This window comes from Narcine bancroftii, chromosome 13 (genome assembly GCF_036971445.1).
Source record: "Narcine bancroftii isolate sNarBan1 chromosome 13, sNarBan1.hap1, whole genome shotgun sequence".
Taxonomy (NCBI): domain Eukaryota; kingdom Metazoa; phylum Chordata; class Chondrichthyes; order Torpediniformes; family Narcinidae; genus Narcine; species Narcine bancroftii.
Genome location: NC_091481.1, coordinates 17834615 through 17855693, shown reverse-complemented (window position 1 = coordinate 17855693; position 21079 = coordinate 17834615). Strand labels below are relative to the sequence as shown.

The window sequence follows — 21079 nt, the reverse complement described above, 5'->3', positions numbered from 1 at the left end:
ATATAAGATTAATTTATTTGCTGATGATGTTTTGGTTTATATGATGGACCCTATAAATTTTTTGCAACAATTATATATAAGATTGGAAGAATATGGTGAAATATCGGGCCATAAGATTAATTGGGACAAAAGTGAAATTATTCCCTTGGTTAAGGGCATGTAGAAAATTTGTTCGATGGAATTAAGTATTTGGGGATTAAGGTTGATACAGATTTGAATGATCTGAAACCTTGCTGTTTACTGGAGAATGGTCATTGAATGGGATGAAGACCTGTGCTCGGCCATAGATCGAAGGTGGAAGAATTTACTGGGAGTAGGGGGTAGGACTATCGGCAGTCAGGGAGATGTGAGTGGATCTGATGGTGGGGAGTCGCTGAGGATGGACAGAGGTTGTGAGATGTCTAGTGTTCATCTGGTCCGGGGTGGGGGTTTTGGGGCTGGTGGTTGGGTGAGTGGGATGTTTGGCATCTGCAGGGACCGGAGGAGGGTGAAAGGATGATGGATGATTGGCAGCAGTTGCTGGAACTGGTGGAGAGGAAGAGATGGTGTGGGCTACGAGGACTGAGGCAGGAGGATGGGTGACAGAGAGCAGCTACAAAGAGGCCACTTTCAGAGTGAATGGGAGGTGGCAGCTGCAGAAGGGAAGCACAGTTAGCACAATGCTATTACAGCGCCAGCGCTATTACTGCGTCAGTGATCCAGGTTCAAATCCAGCACTGTCGGTAAGGAGTTTGTACGTTCTGTGTGCACTTCCTCCAGGTGCTCCAGTTTCCTTCTACCCTTCAAAAAAAGTACCGGGATTGTAGGTCAATTGAGGTGTTTGGTTACATGGGGTTGTTACCATGCTCTATGTTTAAATTAAAATTAAGGTGAGGCAGCATATGAAAACACACATCACCAGACTCAAAAGAAAGTTTCTTCCTTGCTATTATCAGACTATTGAGAGTTGTCTTATTTGTAAAATATTGATGCCCTTGAGTTGTTTAACTGATTTTTTTTTCTCTCTGTAATTCTACACTCTGCACTTTTATTTTGCCTTACCTGTTGTTCCTAAGTCTGAGTTGACTTGTCTGGATAGCACACAAACAAAGTTTCCTGCTGTATTCCAGTACGCATGACAATACACAACTCTATTCAATTTAGTAGGGAAAATGGTGGACGCATAGAATAGTGCGGATAGTTCGCGAGGAGATTAAATGGATGTGGGAATGAGAGGAGACGTTGGATGAAGGGAAGAGGGTGAAAGGAAAAGTGAAATGAAGGGGACAGGCTAAATGGGGTTTGTGGAGGGAGAGTAGAGGGATTATAAAAGAAACTGAGGAAGTGGAAAACAAAGGAAATCACAAATTGATTAGATAATATTGATAAGGCGATGTAGATTCTTAATTCTGCATTGCTGAGGTAAAATTGGGTAATTTCCCTCCTCTCTACTCTCCTTGTAATTTACAGTGAAAGTGGAGTTTTCATTGTAGGTTAAAATTGACTACATCTGTGCACTGATTTTTTTTTTGTTGTGTGTTTCCAAAACGTTTTCAGTGCTTCTCTGCAGTTTTTGTCTGTTCCTATTTTTGGCCTTTTGATTCACGGATGGGGGTGAGTCAGCCCATCTGGTGTCACCCAGCAGGGCTGCCGACCCAGGAGAAGGAGTAAGGAAAAAAAATTGGAATTAGAATGCAAATTAGCGCGATTGCACTTCACCACAGGATATCTGTCACTGTGTGGCCGGTGGGCTGGGTGCCGAGGCATAATTGGTGGGATCTTGAAGCCTAATCGGTTTTATTTTAATAAATGTTGTTCATTCAATTAATGATCTACCTTGCAGAGGCTGGCACACCATTGGCATGCCTGTGGCAGACATGACCATTTGAATGGCTCAGGAAGGTTACTGAAGGGACAGCTGTTGACTGACTGAGCAGGAGGACAGTAGCGAGGGACATTAACAGAAATGGTTACAGATCTGGCTTGTTGTTTACCCCCTTCCTACCCTGAGCCCAGGTTTCATCTTTCTGCTGTTACTAATGATAAGCAGGCATTTCACAAGGTGGCACAATCAAATTTAGTGAGGTTGCCAAATATACAGTCACTATAAGTTGCCAGAAACCACCAGGGAAGAGATTACACTGTTATTTCCTCTTTTAAAATTGGAAAAAGAAATGATTTATTGGCGGGAAAGCTTTGACCACATTTGAGCAGTTGTGCGGGGAATGGGTTTGCTTTCATGGAAGTCCTTTTTTAGTAGCATACAATTGGCTGCATTATGTCTGGCCAGGTCCTTTTATAAGATTGGGTATAATATTAAGTGGCGCTTTGTTCAAGAAATGATGATATGCAATTGGTGTCAGCACCTCAGCACTTTTCATAAAGACCATTGCTTATTTGCAATTTATACTGTGTGGTTTGTTAGAGATAAGACAGCACCCACCGGAGTCTAGGATGGGGCCTGTCATGTAATGCATTCAAAAGTAACTGGTCCATCAAAGATACAGTTTCACATGGAGCACTTCCATTGTGTTTTTTTTTAATCATTCATGACAGCAGTAAATAACTGTATTTATATACAGCGACCAAAAAGATCAACAAGATTAAATACCAGATTTAGGTTCCTTCTTTTTGTTGCAGGTGACTAATTCTTGTGGGCCCAAGAATTTTGGGGCTGGTGTGAAGGACGTTTCTTCTGTTACTGACCATCTCTAAAGCTCCAAAGGACCTGGAAAATGTTGGAGAAATTCAGTGGACTTGAGGGTCATCTTAAGTGTTTTTTTCATCTTGTTACAGATGCCAGGAGGGTTGGTATGAAAACCAAAGGCTGGAGGGAATTTAGGTCACTAAAGAATTAAGTTTTTAATTTGTAATTTCCACTAAATGTGATGAAATCCACAAGAAAATGTCGTGAAATGACATTGTAAACAATTGTTATTGATTTTTCAGTGACCCAAATCCCAGGCAAGGTCGCTTGGTTTTCTTGGGAAAGATGTCCCAACAGTGATCATTAAATGGCACATACCAGAGTAAACTTCACTTGTGGTTTGTGTGGTTTTGCTCTTATATTATGGCTTTGTCAGGAAGAGGTAAAAACTGAGCTCACTTGGGGATAGCCTGAAGAGTTTGGAAGCAGGCCAAGAAAACTGAGCCCTGTCCTAATTTCTGACCATGCAGATACACATTCACTGAATTCAATATGGAGCTCAGGTTTTGGATCCTTTCACCAGTGCAAAATAATCCTTGCACTGCAATCATGACCATAAACAATACGTTTATAGGGACTTAGAAATTTGTTTTGTTAAAGAATGCCTGGGAATAACGCATTTGGTTGATGGAATTAATTGACTGCGAAATTTAGGACAACTGATTTTTCCCTAAGGAAGCATTCTATATTTTTAACGCTGACATTTTTTTACTTGGATTAGCAACTTGAAATTTCCCATGTATTTATTTTCATGATCGTGAATGTTTAGAAGATTGAGAACAATTATTGTGATCAGTAATCTTTGTCAGACTTGCTTATTTCATTTTTGATGTCCTTGTCCACCAGTTGGTCTCCGTTCAAATCTTCTGACCAATATTTGGCCACGTTAATTGTAAAGCATGCTGCCACATTTAAGCACATTAGAAAATACTTAGTGAGGTACAATCCAGTATTTATCAATGTTCCACAATTTATTTTCCTCCTGGTCTGACACACAAAAGGATGGAGGCACTTGGCCATGTGCAAGGAGCAGCAATGACCTCAGGACATTGCTGTGCCTCAATGTCCTTCTCTTTCCCCCCCGTGTTCTTTCTCCTCCATCTTCCTCTCACCACCACCTTCTTGAAAAGAATTCAGTGTGGACTATAAAACCCACATTCTAGAGTAAAGGAACGATTAATAAAATAATAACAGCACAGTGCTGCGATCAATGTTAGAGCAGTTTATTTTCATCTTTTAATTTTACTGGCCATGTTGGTTAATTTTAGATGCTAAGATGAAGCTCATTTTAATCATGAACAATGAAAGGTTCCTTGCTGCCATTTGTCCTGTTGCCTCAGTTAATTTTCCCAGCAGTAAATGAACTTGTATTTCTGCAGTTATTCTTAAACAATGTGTGACACATCCCCATGAATATTTCCCATTTGAGTTTTGAATGCGCCTTTGTTCCTCTCTTTTATGTCTTAGAAACAAAAATCACAGGAATGATAATAATGAGACAGTTTTGGCAATCCAAAACCCTGGGCAAATAAAATCAAGAATATGATTTCACATCCAACAATGGAGTTCTGAAAGTCGAGGATTCTGTTTAAAAGACCTTTGATCAATGTCAATAACAAAAGCAATAATCTTCCATCTCAAAGATGAAACTGTTGGCATTGAACAGAATATGATATCAGGGACAAGGATAAATTAATTATAATTTATCATAAAATATGTTTAAGAATCTTGCAAGAAAAAAATTGTATTTGCTTCTGCATTTCAAAATCTGGCTTTACTTGAGCATGAAATTCTGATCTTATAACTCATTTGCATATAGAGCCAATGCACTACTTATAATGAGCTGGCTTGTTACAATTTTTTGGTAAATTTTTAATCACCGGAATTTTCTGTGGAAGGACTGGTGGGAGTATGATGAATGTTTGATTTCAGTCCGTCAAAGCTGCACTGAATGATAGTCGAAAGGATTTGGTTCAACCTTGCTCATTAACACTCTTTTGATTGTCTTTCGGGGAAGAGTGAAATCTGGTGCTGTTCACTAAACTGGGCAGTGAAAGTTCAGCTGGATGGACCTCCATGCACCTACAATGCAATGTCTCCAAATTTTCATCCAATACTCTTCAGATATCTAGTGTTCTGGTCAAAGGCAAATTGGAATCCATTATGTAGATTCTGGAATCATTTTACAAGGGAAGGACTGGTGAAGTGGTTTCATTCAGCTGTCTTGGATGTTCAGAAATAAGAGAAAAGAGCCACAACTATCCTCTACAATGTGGCGTCTCTCATTGGATACAAGTTTTCTGTCTGAGCCTCAGGCAGGTATTCAGGGCTATGCTCTGCTCTCTGCTCAATGATGCTTCTTGGACTGGGTCATGAATCCAACCCATTTACATAAAACGATTATCAAGCCATTGTCTGGTTGGTCAAGAACTGAGTGCAGCAAATTCATGTCCTACCTTGTTTAGCATCAATTTCATGGAGTAACAGATGCTACCTTGGACGGTTAAACAAATATGAACTTAGTTGTGAACTGGACCCTCCCAATGCTAAATGTACCCTTTTGTTCCATTCTCCCCTCTTCAATGCTGTCTAAAGCAAGGTTCAAACTCTTCTCTTTTCCACTTACAAATGGGAATGCTCGCAGAAAGCAACTTCAAATCACCCAACATCTGCAGACTTTTGGCTCAACACTCCAATCTCCACTTTGTGAAAAGTTGATACAAGAGAGATTAAATGGAGGGGGAAAATCAGCTTCACTAATGATGGGGATAATTCTTGAAATTTAAAATTTGATCTGCATTAAAAGCTGCCACATAAATGCCATCAACTCGATTAAACCAAACTGAGGGATTCTGTGAGGACAAGCTGCCGTGCTTTCTTTATAATTATGGCAATTTGAGTCACAGCTTTGAAGTGTAAGAAGACTTCTCTTTGTCTTGCAGTATCCGGTCATGGGCAGAGAAGATGAAGGAGGACCTTGTGAAGTTGGTCCGCAGTTCTAGTGGAGTGGATCAGCTGGAACAGGTAAGAACAATGAAGATAGGTTTCCAAATTGGACCTTCTAACAATCCTGCAATGTAATTGGGTGCATCAGGAAAGTCTACCCTCTGATAATAAAGATTCATTTGCCATTTGTCAAGAAACTGGTTGCTTCACAGAGAAGGGGGTCCATAAACTTTGAGCGGTGTCCTAATTGTTAGGTCTGCTTTGTTCATGAATGAGTGAGTCGGGCACCAGACTGAGTCGAAATCAAGGTTCTTTATTACCGGATTGTAACACTTACAACTAACAGTGTTAGTTGGAGAAGGCGCATTCTCCCGATATCAGCAAGTGGTGTTTTTTTATACCCCAGGACACGCACTTAGTAAATTATCATACCATTACATTGTCCAATGAATTAGCTGTTGCTACCCTTCTCTGTTAGTCTGCTGCACGTCATTCTTGTTAGTGCAAAGCTTATCTTGAGTGTACAAGGACACATCTGCATTCTGTTACTCCTTAGTACTGGGTGACTCCTTCTCCGGTCCCATCTCATGATGTTTTTACCTTACATAAGGGGCCAAGAATAAATAGAGAATGGTTGATTTAATCTGTCACTGCATCACACTCAGTCAAAATCAAGGCCAACGAGGCAACCATTTCCTGCCAACAACTGAACTTATAACAGTAAGGCTCAGAGACCTACAGTAGCATTGAGAAGAAATAAACCAGCTATGAACCTTTAAACTACTGCTGATGGGTCTTCATGCATTAATGTTCACCTGCATGAGATTGAAGGTTGGTACCCTCTGCAGGTCCAACTCAGCTGCACTGAGGTCAAATCACTGTGTGCCCAATGATGGATATTTGTGAAAATTTCAAGTGCATCTACGTGGCCCCAATGCAAGGTGCCATTTAAGGCATTCTTCACTGAGGATAGGAACTGCCTCCATACAACCAATTAACATGACGAGCAGACAACACAAAGATGGCGTGGTGTGGGCAATGCAGTGGACAGGCCCAAGTTCATCATACATTCAGGGCTATCCAATTTTATTTTTCCATCCTCTGAAATTAAAACTTGTATGTTTGTGACTCCAAATACAGTTAGGATGTTGCCACTCTTTGATGGGTTCTGAAGGTATATGTAAGTCAATGGCAGAATGTTCACACAAGAAGCTCAAACAAAGCTCATGTAGTTCTTGCCAAGGTACTTTTGCTGGAGTGTAGGACGAACCTCAAAACTTAAAAATGTCACCTCAAAATCAGGGGTCAACTTGTATGCTAGGTCTAAATTCCGAACCTTGACAGGAAAGTCTCAGCACCACTGCCATCTTCCCCCACCCCCTCCATATCCTACCTCCTTCCCGCCAGCTCAGACTCCAGTGACCCAGGCTGGCCCTCTGTGCACTCAACCACTTTCCATATGTTCACAACCCTGCTCACTTCCATGAAAGGGTCCCGACGAGGCCCCAGGCCCATTCTATCTCCTTCCTCACACTGACAACCTGACTCATTTCCACGCATATTTCCCGGTTAGGCCCTCAGCACATCTTTTTCCCTCACTGACAACCCGGTTCACCTCCACGCAGGTGTCCCAGTCAGGCCTTTGGCACACCTTTCTCGTGCTCACCTCCATGGAAATGAAGACAGCAAAAAGACTACGCGCATTGAAGGGCTAGTTCAGCGGGGCAAACCTGCGCATGTCCATGAAGTCTCAGCTCTCCCCTGTGGGGCTCATCTGCCCAGTTCGACTGCTGCCAGCTCTGTGCAGGCTTTAAACAGCCTGTTACAGGAGCTGATGGTGGTTTATTTTAAAATATGCTAATAACATTAAAACTTTCACAGGGTAATTTGGTATTAAAATATTGTGACAGCATCACTCCACTGATCAGTGTCAGACTTGGGGGATTGTCCTATACAAAAGGTATAGCTCAAAACTTCATTTGACGTGGGGGTTATCCTATACACGAGTTGTCCCATACGCTGGCATATACGGTTACCTCTGGGATCCTCTTCCAGACATTATTGCAAGCGAAAGAATAGTTGCACGACTCATTTCTTTAATGTGGTGAAAGCCTTCGTGTAACAGTTGTTCTTCCCCACTAATTGTTATCTTAGCAGCAATGTAATTCTTTTGCAAAGGTTGCAATCCTTTGGTGCTGATGTTGATGGATGAAGGGGCAGCTAAAGAATATACTATATGACTTTAAATATTAATGGAATACATAACCAAATTAAAAGGAAGAAACTACTAAATTTAAATGAATAAATGTATCCCATTAGAAAAAATAACATATAGGTTAAGAAATAATATTGAAATATTCGAACAAGTATAGGAGCCTTACATTAAATACAATAGCGAAAACCTACCAGGGACAAACATTACCTAAGTTGATGGCAGGAGAATGAAAGAAAAGAATGGACTCAGTAGAATTTCTGGTGTATTTTTGTTGAGTGACAACATTGTCTGACTGGCTTAATGCAACCTAGATTGTATACCTAAAATGGATGAGACGGGGGGGGGGGGGGGTGGGGGGGTGGCTTTGGAGGAGGGGGGGGAGAAAAAGTCACTGTATATGTGTGAAAAAGAAATAGTGTATATCATGGCTAATGTGATTTATGGTGTGAAAAATAAAAAATTAAAAAAAAAAGAATATACGAACAAGATTCCACCCTAGCCCTTTGCTGTAATTTCTTTTAAATGAAAGATCACCTGGTCAGTAAGAATATTCCAGACCACACTGTACATTGGTCTCTCCGCAAAATGCCGCACAAATTGTCAAAATGCAAACATTAAATTACTGGTCCAGTTGCGCATTGAGTAGGGGCTAATGCTGCACAACTCCGTGGAAGCAGGTTCAGTCCTGACCTCCTTCACTGCTGAGTGGCTTTTCCAACCTTTTACATGAATGCAACTCGCTAAAGCCAGAGGATAATTACAATAAATGCTTCTCCCAATTGTATTGCAGATTTACTTAAAAAACAGACAATATTACACTGTTGAAACGAATAATGCAAAGCGGTTGGTAGAAAGCGCAGCCAGACAAATAGAAAAACTGCTCAGCAACAAAGTGAAAGCCTTGAAGGTAAGTGCAGAAATTCTGTTGTTCATAATCCAAGGTAGGTTTCGTTGCTGGATGAAGGGGCAATAGAACCATTTAAATAAATAAATAAATAAATAGAAGCACTCTTTGAAGTTGGGAGAGTGCTTTCCATAGTAACAACTAAATAGGAAAAATTAGGGCAATGCATGAAAAATAATGAGAAGGGTGTCGGTGGGTCTTTAAAAGAAAAAAAATTCAAATTCCATTTGCAAGAGAATATTGTGGAGCTCTTGATTTTTATTTTGGACACTGTACCACTAATATATGGAGTGGTGTGTAAAATTGTGAGGAAAAAAATACTTCATGACCTGAAATTATTAATTGGTCTCTGGAGTTGCAGGTCATTTCCAAATTAAAGTTGCTCTTACCAGGAAGGAGACCTCACAGAATCAGCCACTGACCTGAACGGGAAGGTGAATCCCACAGAAATACTTTGATAGCTGGTTAAACGCAACCTTTTGGACAGAGCCTGCTCTCAGAACTCGAATATTTGTAAATGCATCAAATGTTCACATGCATTCAAGTGCTGTTTTTAAAAAAACAAAAACATGCTGTCAACCTTTCTGGCAGATATTAACATTTAAAATACACCAGAAAGAACTTTAAACAATGAAATGTATTAAACTTGATTGAATAAAATGGCCTTCTCTCTTACAGTTCTTCTTCATTCAAATGAATTCCTCAATCTTTCTGCTCAGGTCTAACCAGGCAATGGGAAAGTGTGCTGATCTCCCTTTTACCTATTGTGACCATCTGATTCCCAAACTTAAAGAACAGTGAAGAGCTAGCAGGGCACTCACTATTTTTATCTCAGAATTTAAGATATTAAATCCATTTAATTCTCTGAGTATGTAAATATTTTAAAAAAAAAAAAGATTAGTTTTGGGAGAAAAGTAATAAACCTGATGAATTATGTTCTGCCATTGCAAATAGAAAGCAAAATTGCAGCGCCAGCAAGTTTACGGAGTGCAGCAGCTCCTAACTGGGTTGATGTTCAACTCCACCACTGGACTTCCTGTTTTTTAAAATTTTTAAAATTTTTCACACTATGAACCATATTAACCAAAATACACACCAACATTTCCCGCTTGAATATACAGTGTCATTTTCTCCCCTTTTCCCCCTCCCTTCCCTCCCTCCTTCCCACCCCCCTCCCTACCCACTAAACGTTCAACATATACAATACAATAAACCCATTAAACAATGTCATCACACAATGAAAATCAACAAGAAAATTGTGTCATCTACTTTTACACACTGGGTCAGTTCATTTCGTCATCTTCTCATTCTGTCATTTTAGGGGGTGGTGGTCCACAGTAGGCCCTCTCTGTTGTGTTCCATGTACGGTTCCCAAATTTGTTCGAATACTGTGACTTTATTTTTTATGTTATTTTTTCTAATGGAATACACTTATTCATTTACATGTACCATTGCTGTACTCTCAGGCTCTCTTCTGATTTCCAGGTTGACATTATACATATTTTTGCTACAGCTAAGGCTATCACAATAAATCTTGTGCTTCATCCAGTTTGAGGCCTAATTCTTTTATTTAATACCTGATTTAGATCTTCCCAAAACTTTTTCACATGCACAAATTGAATGTACTGTTGTTCCTGTTTCCTTCTAACAGCGAAAACATCTATCTGATACTGTTGGGTCCCATTTATTTAACTTTTGTGGCATGATATATAGCCTGTGTAACCAATTATAGTGTATCATGCGTAACCTCGTGTATATTGTATTTCTCATAGTTCCGGAGCATAGCTTTTCCCATTTTTCATTTTTTAATCTTTATGTTTAGATCTTGTTCCCACTTTTGTTTGGGTTTGCAGCTTATTTCATTGTTCTCTTTCTCTTGCAGCTTGATATACATGTTTGTTATAAATCTTTTAACTATCATTGTCTGTAATCACATATTCAAAGCTGCTTCCTTCTGGTAACCTCAGCCTGCTTCCCAATTTGTCCTTCAAGTAGGTTTTCAGTTGGTGGTATGCAAACATTGTACTGTGAGTTGTACCATATTTGTACTTTAGTTGTTCAAAAGATAATAAATTATTTCCCAAAAAACAATTTTCTATTCTTTTGATCCCTTTTCTCTCCCATTCTCTAAAGGAAAGGTTCTCTATTGTGAAAGGGATTAGTTGATTTTGCATCAATAATGACTTTGGTAGTTGGTAATTTTTTTTTCCTTTCTACATGAATCTTCTTCCAAATGTTGAGCAGATGGTGCAGGACTGGTGAACTTCTATGTTGCACCAGTTTTTCATCCCACTTATAAAGTACATGTTCTGGTACCTTCTCCCCTATTTTATCTAGCTCTAACCTGGCACAGGACTTCTTGTTGAGTTTAAATTTGGGGCATAATCAGGAAATATTTGGCAGGCAACTTTCAAACATTTAGGGTGCGCATTTATGCATGAGTCTTTGTATTTACAGAGCTGAAAGCCTTTAGCTTTGTGCAAATCTAGTGGCTTTTCGGGCACTATTTCAGATCAGCAATGAGTAGTTAAGCATGGATGTGAACCAATGCACAAAGTGTGCCCACCCTGAGGGAGCTTGATATTTCATTGACTTGGTTTTGATGTTGCTCAGAGAACTTGTATTTTATGTATACAGTAAATGAAAACACAGTAAGTCAAATGCTGGGTTATAATCATTTATAAATTCTATTTTACAATTACGTTTACCCTTTTTCTATTGTTGATATTTTCCTCCAACTTTTAAATTAGAATTCTGAAAAGTCTTGTGTTTCAGAATATTCAGTATTAAAACCGTTTGGGTCTCTGAATTTGTAAATGTGACCAACTGACAAATTTTGAGTGCTGTTGTGTTATCTGAGATGTGGGTGGAACACACTTAGTCACCTAATACCTGTATTTTGTTATATAGCAGTACAATACAAAAAAAACCGTGCACATTTGAAATGGGTCCTTGAAGATGCTTGTCAGTTTCCTGCCTGGTTTTGTGAGCCAGTCATATTAGAATATGTGAGACAGGATCCTCATCAGAAAGTATAAGAAAAGGTCCACTTCGATAATGTTATTTTTCCCCTTTATCTTTGTCGATGTTGGTAAATGCAGTGTCATTGCAATTGTGCAGTGAGACCCTTACAGGCAAGTAGAGAAGAGAAAGATGCATGATGTCAGAGCAAGCGTGTCAGTGTCTGAAGTTGTGTGGATTGCTCAGTGGTTGAGTTTGGAGACTGATATTCATGAGAGCAGATTTTCATAAATCTGAGATTTGACTGACTGCACAGTGTTTCAAACTTGCATTGCAAACCCGTAACAATTCACCTGATTTGGTCCACTCTAATTGTTTCTGGCTCAGCGGGTGTTGGAACAAAGTTCTCAGTTGCTATTAATCCCAACAAAAGCAATGATTTCATAAAATGTTTTATTCCAGTTTTCAGTTGATGTTGACAGAAAGAGATAGCATTCTGATGAAGTAATTATGGGTTGGAATTAAAACACAAAATATTGGAATCACTTGCTCGGCAGCATCCATGCTGAAAGAAATGAAGTTTCAGCTGAGGAGCACATTAAATTTTAATCACTCTTTGAGTATTTTCTCTTTATTTTTTTTCAGACCTTCAGCAGCTGCAGTTAAGGATGGGGCCTGGCAATGGGAAGGGAAGGGGTAGGGGGTGGTTGGAGGGATGGAGTGGGGGATATAGAACAGAAATAAAGGAATGGAATAGAGAGGTGATGATTTAAGCAAAATTAATTTGAGTTTCCCTTTAAAATAAATGGAAATGAGGAAACAAAAAAACTGAGGGAACTTGTGCATTTGCAAAATGAAACTGACCTCTTATGTACAAATCTACTGGGTGCTGATTAAACAATGTTACCATAAAGTAGATGAGTTGGCATGTACTTTTACTCGTAGCCTTCAGAGAAAGTCATGGAAAGCAATGAAATAGATCCAGTGTTTGGAGATTGTGAGAGAGTGAAATGTGGACAATGGCTTTTCATGTTTATATTGTTCACAGTTACTTCACATCTAGAACATCACTTTAGAATGTCCAAGATTTTTCTGACAGGTTAAAAGAGTCCATTTCAACTGGCCATTTCTGCGGGAGTCATTTATATGAGTATTAGAATTGATTGTCATGAACATGTCACAAAATTTGTTGTTTTGTGGCAGCTTCACAGTGCAAACATGCATATTAAATCACCTTACAAAAATAAATAAAAATGTTGCAAGGAAAAGTCAAAGTAAGGCAGGGTCTCTGGTTCATTGATCATTCAGGAATCTGATGGCAGCGGGGAAGAAGCTGTCCTTGTGCCAATGAGTGCTCATCTTTAGGCTCCTGTACCTTTTTCCTGATGATTGCGGAGTGAAGGGGGCATGGGTCTGGGTGGAGGGGGTCTTTGAGGATAGAGGCTGCTTTCTTCAGACACCTCCTCTTGTAAATGTCCTCACTGGAGTGAAGAATGGTGCTTGTGATGTCGCAGGCCGAAGTTAACAAGCCTCTGGAGTTTTTTTTTGTCCTGAGAGTTGGCACCTCTGTACCAGACAGTGATACAACCGGCCGAGATGCTCTCCACGATTTTTTTGGGAGTCTTAAGTGACATTCCAAATCTGCTCAAACACCTCACAAAGTACAGCTGCTGGCGAGCTCTTTTTTTTTGTAATTGTATCGACATGGAGGCACCAGGGGAGATCCTCAGAGACGTTGACATCCAAAAATTTGAAGTTCTTAACCCTCTCCATGACTGAGCCTTCGATGAGGACTGGAGCATGCTCCCCTGACTTTCTTCTGAAGTTCACAATCATCTCCTTGGTTTTGTTAACTTTGGTGTGATCCCACTCAACGAGCTGATCTCTCTCCCTCCTGGACGCTTCCTCGGTGCTGCTTGTGATTCTGCCGACAACGTGATGTCATCGGTAACTTTGTAGATAGCATTGGAGTTGTGCCTGTCCACACAGTTATGGGTGTACAGTGAATTGAGCAGTGGGCCAAGTGCACATCCTTGAGGTCCGTCTGTGTTGATAATCAGAGAGGGGGGAGACATTGTTTGCAGTTTGCACTGACTGTGGTCTTCCGATGATGAAATCAAAGATCCAGTTGCAAGGCCAAGGGATTGGAGGTTCCTGACCAGCACTGAGGGAATAATGGTGTTGAAGTCTGAGCTATAGTCAAGGAAGAGCAGCCGTGTGTATGAGTTGCTGTTTTCGAGGAGATCCAGGCACATTGCAGTGGGTCCAGACCTTTGATTAGATAGATCTTAATTCTGGCCTCTTGCAGTGGATGTTAGTGCTACTGGGCGATAGTCGTTGAGGCAGCTCACCCCTGCTCTTTTTGGGCTCTGGGATGCTTTAGAAGCAGGGGGGAACTTCTGACTGCAGCAATGAGAGGGTTAAAATGTCTGTGAACACTCCAGCTAGTTGGTTGGCATTTTATTGATTTTCTTTGCTCACTTGTATTGCACAGTCAGTTACTGTACATTCATGATCTGTTACAGTTCTTCTGATTATATGTTCACACTGTGTACAGTTTATGTTTTGCTCTAATTCTACCGCACTTTGGAAAAAAGGATCTCAGGGTTGTATGTGAATGTCGTATATGTACTCTGACAATAAATCTGAAATCGATGGATATTTTCCAGTGTTAGAGTGATCTGGGGAAATGCAGAAAAAAGCGCGAACAAGAGAAAGACTTTGGATGACCATTCCCCCATCATGTGTGATGCACAATCAATTACACAAAGACTGCAAGTTGCCAAAACCGAAGGCTTTTATTTGCAAGAGATGGGCCGCGTCCCTGTTTTGGTTGCTCACACTGACCCGGACTCAAACTGAGGTCAGGCTTGTGGCATCACACCCTTTATGGGGAAGAAAGGGGAGGAGTTTTGAGTCAACCAGGAAAGGTCATGTAATTTACATATGTACAATAGTGGTTTCACCACACTATGGAATGTTGTAACATGCTTGAAAGACTGAATAGACAAATGCTGCTCGTGATTTTCTGTTTCTATAACCTGTGCCTACACAAACCCAGGCCTTGCTCAATCACAGATTTTCCCTTTGTCCTGCTCATCCTTCCTGTTGTGCTTTTTTTTTTTTGCAACCAAAAACCACCCCTTTTATTACGCTTTCTTTTCCAGTTCTGATGAAGAGTCTTCCACCTGAAACATTACTTTGGTTCTCTTCCGCAGATGCACTTGTGTCCTGCTGAATTAATCCAACGTTTTTTTTTAAAAAAAGAGTTAGTATGGAAGGGCAAGAGTTAGTAAACATTCAGAAGCATTTGGTCTCTGCCGTGAAACCTTAGTATACTTTCAACGTCGCATGGAAACTGATATAGAAATTCTCTGATCCAAAATGAGCATGGATTACAGATCTCAGCACTTCCACTCCCCTCTGTCTGACAGTATGAAGGTAAAAATGCCCCTTTTACCACATAAAACGTTTTTCTGAAATGTCTGTTTACCTCATCAGGAAACACTCCTTCAGCATGCTTTCTCTGAGATTATGTGATGATTTTGCACAGGGAGTCGTTCATAAATATCCCACAGAGCTAAAATGGTTTAAAATTGCTATTTTTGTTACAGTGGAGGTTTCAGAATAGAGGTATGGCCGTTTAAATTAGAGGGGAATGGTGGGGAAGGGGAATCATTTTATAGGACCCCCCCCTCCCCTTCCCAGGTTTCACCAGATGTACTAAAACAATTGTGTGGCCAACCAGTGAAATATCTAATGCATTTTCATAACAGTAAAGCTGTCAAAAGTATCTTAGTGTCTTTAGGCGAATGTGCTGTAATCCCATTTGTTGCATTGCTGACTGATCTGGTCCTTTGATTAAGGCACCTGTATTGCCTGTCATCTGCTTTCCTGATAAGGGCTCTGTAATTAGGAATTTGTAGTGGGGAAAGGAAAGACTTAAATGACATTGGTCAAGGTAATTTCAAATTTCGGATGATTTTTTTTTACCTGAAGTGCTTTTATTTAACGTGTGTGATCACATTTGACCTGCACATGAGCACTTGACTCGCATGCCTGGCACTGGGTGAAAGATCATTATCGGTCAGCCAGGTGCAGTGCAGATATTCCTGCGTGGCAGGCAGATTATGCAGCCACTCGCATCTTGTCGTTGCAACTTGCCAGATGAAGTTTATTCCCTCTGTTAGCTGCAGGAGTTCTAAATGAAATTAGATGATGCGCACCCAGCCGAGATGCACAGATGGAAATCCACTTCAAGGCATTGTCCAAAGCTCAGCAGGAAATGATAGGCTCAATCAAAAGACCACATGGAGGTTGATGACAATTGTCCATCAGCAGGCACTCTGTGAAGCTTGATGTTCCTAAGGGAGAGTAGCACTTTATGTAATATATGCCACGTCTGGGATGAGTGGACTCGGTGCAGAACCTGAGCACTTATCACCCTTGCTGAAATCAAGGGCGTAATTTGCATTTCTCACCTTTTTGTTCCTTCTTTGGAATAATGGTTTGAACATGGTATGAATTCACTTTGAGTCATCATGACTCAAGCAGCCCAGTATTTTGAATGAGCCAGAGAAAATTGTCTTTAAAAAAAAAAGCTACTGTGAACATGGCACGGATCTTTAAATTCAACTTGAAATATATATTGAAAATAATTTTGGGCTGGAAAAGTCCTGATCAGAAAACTGAACATGAGGAGTCACATGATGGAGTAGTGGCCGGTAGGGTAAAGCCAGCCCTCTCCAGAAAAAAAGAAAAAAAGTCAAGAAAAGACAAAGTTCAACAAATATAAAATATAAGGAATAAAAGATAAAGTTGCAGAGAAGAGAAAGAAGATGGCACCCAAGAAGGAGAAAGTAAAAACAACGGGGGGAAAAAAGAAAAGTCACCGGAAAAGAAAGAAGGCCTTACCTGCACGAAGGAACAGGGAGCCATGCTGGCGAACAATGTCCGTTCTTTGAGGTTGGTGCCAGTTGTTGGAGTTGCAACCCCCCCCCCCAACTGGTGGACTGCAAAAATGTCTCTCTGAGCCAAACAAATGTGTGCAGCTGCTCATGCACGACTTCTCGTGCACGAGCACTGTGCAGTCAAAGGTAAAAGAAAACACTGACAGGAGGGGGGCTAAGCCGAGGAGCTGGCAACCACGGCGCGACCAGCTGAAGGACGCCCGACACTCCAGGCCTCTCAGCTGGAAGATGAGGAAGGTGGCAGGAGAGGGAGTGAGGTACCAGGTGAGAAAGAAAGTCAACGGGGTGAATGGCAAGATGAGCAGCCCAGAAGGGGAGGACCAACAGCAAGAGGCCCAGCAAGAAGAGGCCCAGCAAGAAGAGGCCCGACAAAGTGATACAAGCAACTCATCAGGAAAATCAGAAGAGACAAACACAGGAACAGACACAGAAGAAGAGGAAGAAGACCAAGATCTTCACAGAGAAATAGAAGGTAAAACAGATGGACAGAATATAGATAAAGCTTTTTATGAAGAACAAATGAGAGCATTAAAAGAGCATTAGAATTTAGTGCAATTAAAAGAAAAATGAAAAGCACAGAAGATAAAGTGCAAAGATTAGAAGGGTCATGACAGAAATGGGAAAAGAGTATAAAATGTGGAAAAACGAGAAATGGCTGTAGAAATGGAAATAAATGACTTAAGAGGAAAATTGGAAGAAAGTGATTAAAAAAAAATTAGAGACACAAGAGTTGTTATTTCAGAAAATTGATATGTTGGAAAATTATAGTAGGTGAAACAACATAAAAATAATGGGCCTGAAGGAGGGTGAAGAAGGCACAGACATGAAGGAATTTATAAAAGGATTGATCCTGAAGGACCTGGGAATGACAAAAATGCAGGAAGAAATGGAAATAGAAAGGGCACACAGAACACTAACTCTGAAACCGCAGACACATCAATAACCAAGATCCATCTTAGTAAAATTTTTGAGATATACGACAAGAGAAAATATACTAGAATGGGCAAGGAATAAAATTAGAGAAGATAATAAACCATTGGAGTACAAAAGTCAAAAAATATTTTTTTACCTAGACATAAGTTTTGAACTCTTAAAGAAGAGGAAGGAGTTTAATACAGCAAAATCGATCCTATGGAAAAAAGGTTATAAATTCATGTTAAGATATCCAGCTGTGCTTAAAATATTTATACCCGGGGAGCAAAACAGACTATTCTCAGATCCGGAGGAAGCACAAGAATTCGCAAGACAGAAGGAGAGATGAAGAGATGTAACAAGAATGAAGAACGGCGATAAAGTATATATAAAGATGTAAAAAGCAATGTATATGTAAAGAACTAAAGTGGTAAAAGAAAAGGGAAGGAAGTAATGGGGAAAAAAGGAGAACTTTGTTATTTGTGTGCTATTTTAAAAAAAAAAGTTTTTCTGGGGGGGTGGTTGGGGGGGAGAGAATAACCGTCACTGAAATCAGTTGATGCTTGTGAACAAGATCGCAATCCAAATGGAAATGGAATAGTGATTGCTCGGCAAGGGATAAGGGGCAACTCAGAGGGGGGGGGGGCATTTGGGGTTAAGGTAATAAAGTATGGGAATTGTTGGAGTATTTTATGTTTTAAATATGTTGTCATACATTGAGTTTAAAAAGGGAAAACTGAGAAATGAAAATGGGGGAAAAGGGGGATGGAAGTGGTGAAGAAATGGAAATGAGGTGTAAACAAGGTATAAGATGGCCACATTGAACTATATGACTATAAATATTAATGGAATACATAACCAAATTAAAAGGAAGAGGCTATTAAATTTACTGAAAAAATTAAAAATGGATATAGCATTTGTGCAGGAAACACATCTAACTGAAGTGGAACATAAATTAAAGAGAGACTGGGTAGGGCACGTAGCGGCAGCAGCATATAATTCAAAAGCTAGAGGTGTAGCCATATTAGTTAAAATAGAGGAGGAAATAATAGATCCAGCAGGAAGGTATGTAATGATAAAGTGTCAGATATACTCAAAATTTTGGAATTTGCTCAATATATATTCACCTAATAAGGAGGATCAAAAGTTTATGCAGGATATTTTTTGAAGATTATAGATACACAAGGAAATATATTGATAGGAGGTGATTTTAACCTTAATTTGGATCCAATGTTGGATAAAACTGGACAAAAGACTAGCAAAAAGAATAAAGTATCAATTTATGCTTAAATCAATGCAGGAAATGAAACTTATGGATATATGGAGGAGGCAGCACCCAAGAGAGAAGGAATACTCATTATTCGAGTAGGCATAAAACATACTCAAGGGTTGATATGTTTTTGTTGTCGGCCAATATTTAAGGGAGAGTTAGGAAAACTGAGTATAAAGCGAGACTACTATCAGATCATTCACCCGTTATTAGCAATAGAACTGGAGGACATCCCACCAAGAACATATAGATGGAGGTTAAACTCCATGCTACTTAAAAGGCAGGAATTTAGAGAGTTTATTGAGCACCAAATTAAAACATACTTTGAAATAAACATAGAATCAGTGAAAGACAATTTATATTGTGGGATGCAATGAAAGCCTTCATTAGAGGGCAGATAATGTAACTAAGATGAAAAAGGACTACAATCGGGAAATAGAGCAGTTCGAAAGGGAGATAGTAAGTACAGAAAAGGAACTAGTAAAAAGGGATGATATAACGAAAAAGAGAGAATTGGCAGACAAAAAAATAAAATGTGAAACATTACAAATGTACAAGTGGAGAAGAACAATGAAAATAAAACAAAAGTATTATGAACTAGGAGAAAAAAGCACATATAATATTAGCCTGGCAACTTAAACCAGAACGTGCTAAAAGATCTGTATTGGCATCAAGGAAAAAGGATAAACAAATTATATATAACCCAATAGAGATTAAAGAAAATTTTTAGGAATTTTATGAACAATTATATCAAACTGAGAACTAGACGAAAGATGATAAAATAGAAGAGTTTTTAGTTGAAATTGAACTGCTGAAACAAACTGATAAAACCATTTGAAATAGAGGAAGTACAGGATATATTAAAAAAGCTGCCGAACAATAAAACGCCAGGAGAGGATGGATTCCCAATAGAATTCTATAAAATGTTTGAAGTTATTAATTCCTCCTCTCCTGGAAGTAATGAACAAGATAGAAGAAACACAAAACTTGCCAGATTTATGTAAGTGGTAATACCAAAGACGGGGAAGGATCCATTAACACCAGCATCATATAGACCCAATATCTCTACTTAACTCAGATTATAAGATAATAGCGAAATTATTAGCAAACAGATTGGCCGATTGTGTACCTAAAATAGTAAAACAAGATCAAACTGGATTTATTAAGAAAAGACGAACAGCAGATAATGTCTGTAAACTTATTAATATAATTCATGCAGTTCAATGAAATAAGAAGCCAACAGTGGCTGTTGCTTTAGACGCAGAAAACGCCTTTGACAGAGTGGAACTATTTATTTAAATATTACAGAGGTTCAATCTACCAGAAAAATATATTAATTGAATTAAAGCATTGTATAATGGACCATTGGTGAAGGTAACAGTAAATGGATATGTATCGAGCCAATTTAAATTAAGCAGGTCAACTAGACAGGGATGTCCATTATCCCCCTCATTGTTCACCTTAGCAATAGAACCATTGGCAGAACTGATAAGAACAAAATAAAATAAAAGGGATAAAAATAAAGGGGAAGGGGTATAAATTCAGCTTATTTACAGATGACATCATAGTATACCTAACAGAACCAGAGATATCAATAAGAGAATTACATAAGAAATTGAAGGAGTATGGAAAATATCGAGGTACAAGATCAACGCAAATAAAAGTGAACTGATGCCAATGAGTAACGCGGATTATACAGAATTTTAAAAAGAATCACCATTTAAATGGCAAGAACAATAACTTAAGCCACTTGTACAAACTAAATTATCAGCCACTAATAAGAAATTGAAGGAAGACTTAGAACATTGGAAAGAATTACCACTAATGTTGATAGGGAGGGTAAATTGCATTAAAATGAATATTTTCCCAAGGATACAATACTTATTTCAATCGTTACCAGTTCCCTTAACAGATAAATTCTTTAATGAACTAAAGAGAATAATAAGCAAATTCTCGTGGAAAGTGGGGGGGGGGGGGGGGAGAAACAGAGAGTAGAGTTAGATAAATTAACAGAGAGGTATAACCAAGGTGGTTTGCAGTTACCAAACTTTAAAAATTATTATAGAGCTGCAGAATTAAGGTATTTATCAGATTTTTACCAGTCAAGGGAAAAACCAGACTGGACTAAGATAGAAATAGATAAAATAGGGGAGAAGGTACTGGAACATATACTTTATAAGTGGGATGAAAAGCTGGTGCAATATAAAAGCTCACC

At 39.3% G+C, this 21079-nt stretch overlaps 1 protein-coding gene across 10 annotated transcripts in view; it reads left to right on the top strand.

The window, feature by feature from the left end:
• Positions 1–21079, top strand: part of LOC138748142 (voltage-dependent calcium channel subunit alpha-2/delta-1) — a 506771-nt gene that overhangs the window by 52113 nt on the left and 433579 nt on the right. For all 10 annotated transcript variants that reach the window (XM_069907870.1, XM_069907873.1, XM_069907871.1 and 7 more), the window contains exons 2-3: positions 5629–5710; positions 8638–8754. In XM_069907870.1, the coding sequence (XP_069763971.1) occupies positions 5629–5710; positions 8638–8754 (199 nt within the window). The remainder of the gene's footprint in view (positions 1–5628; positions 5711–8637; positions 8755–21079) is intronic.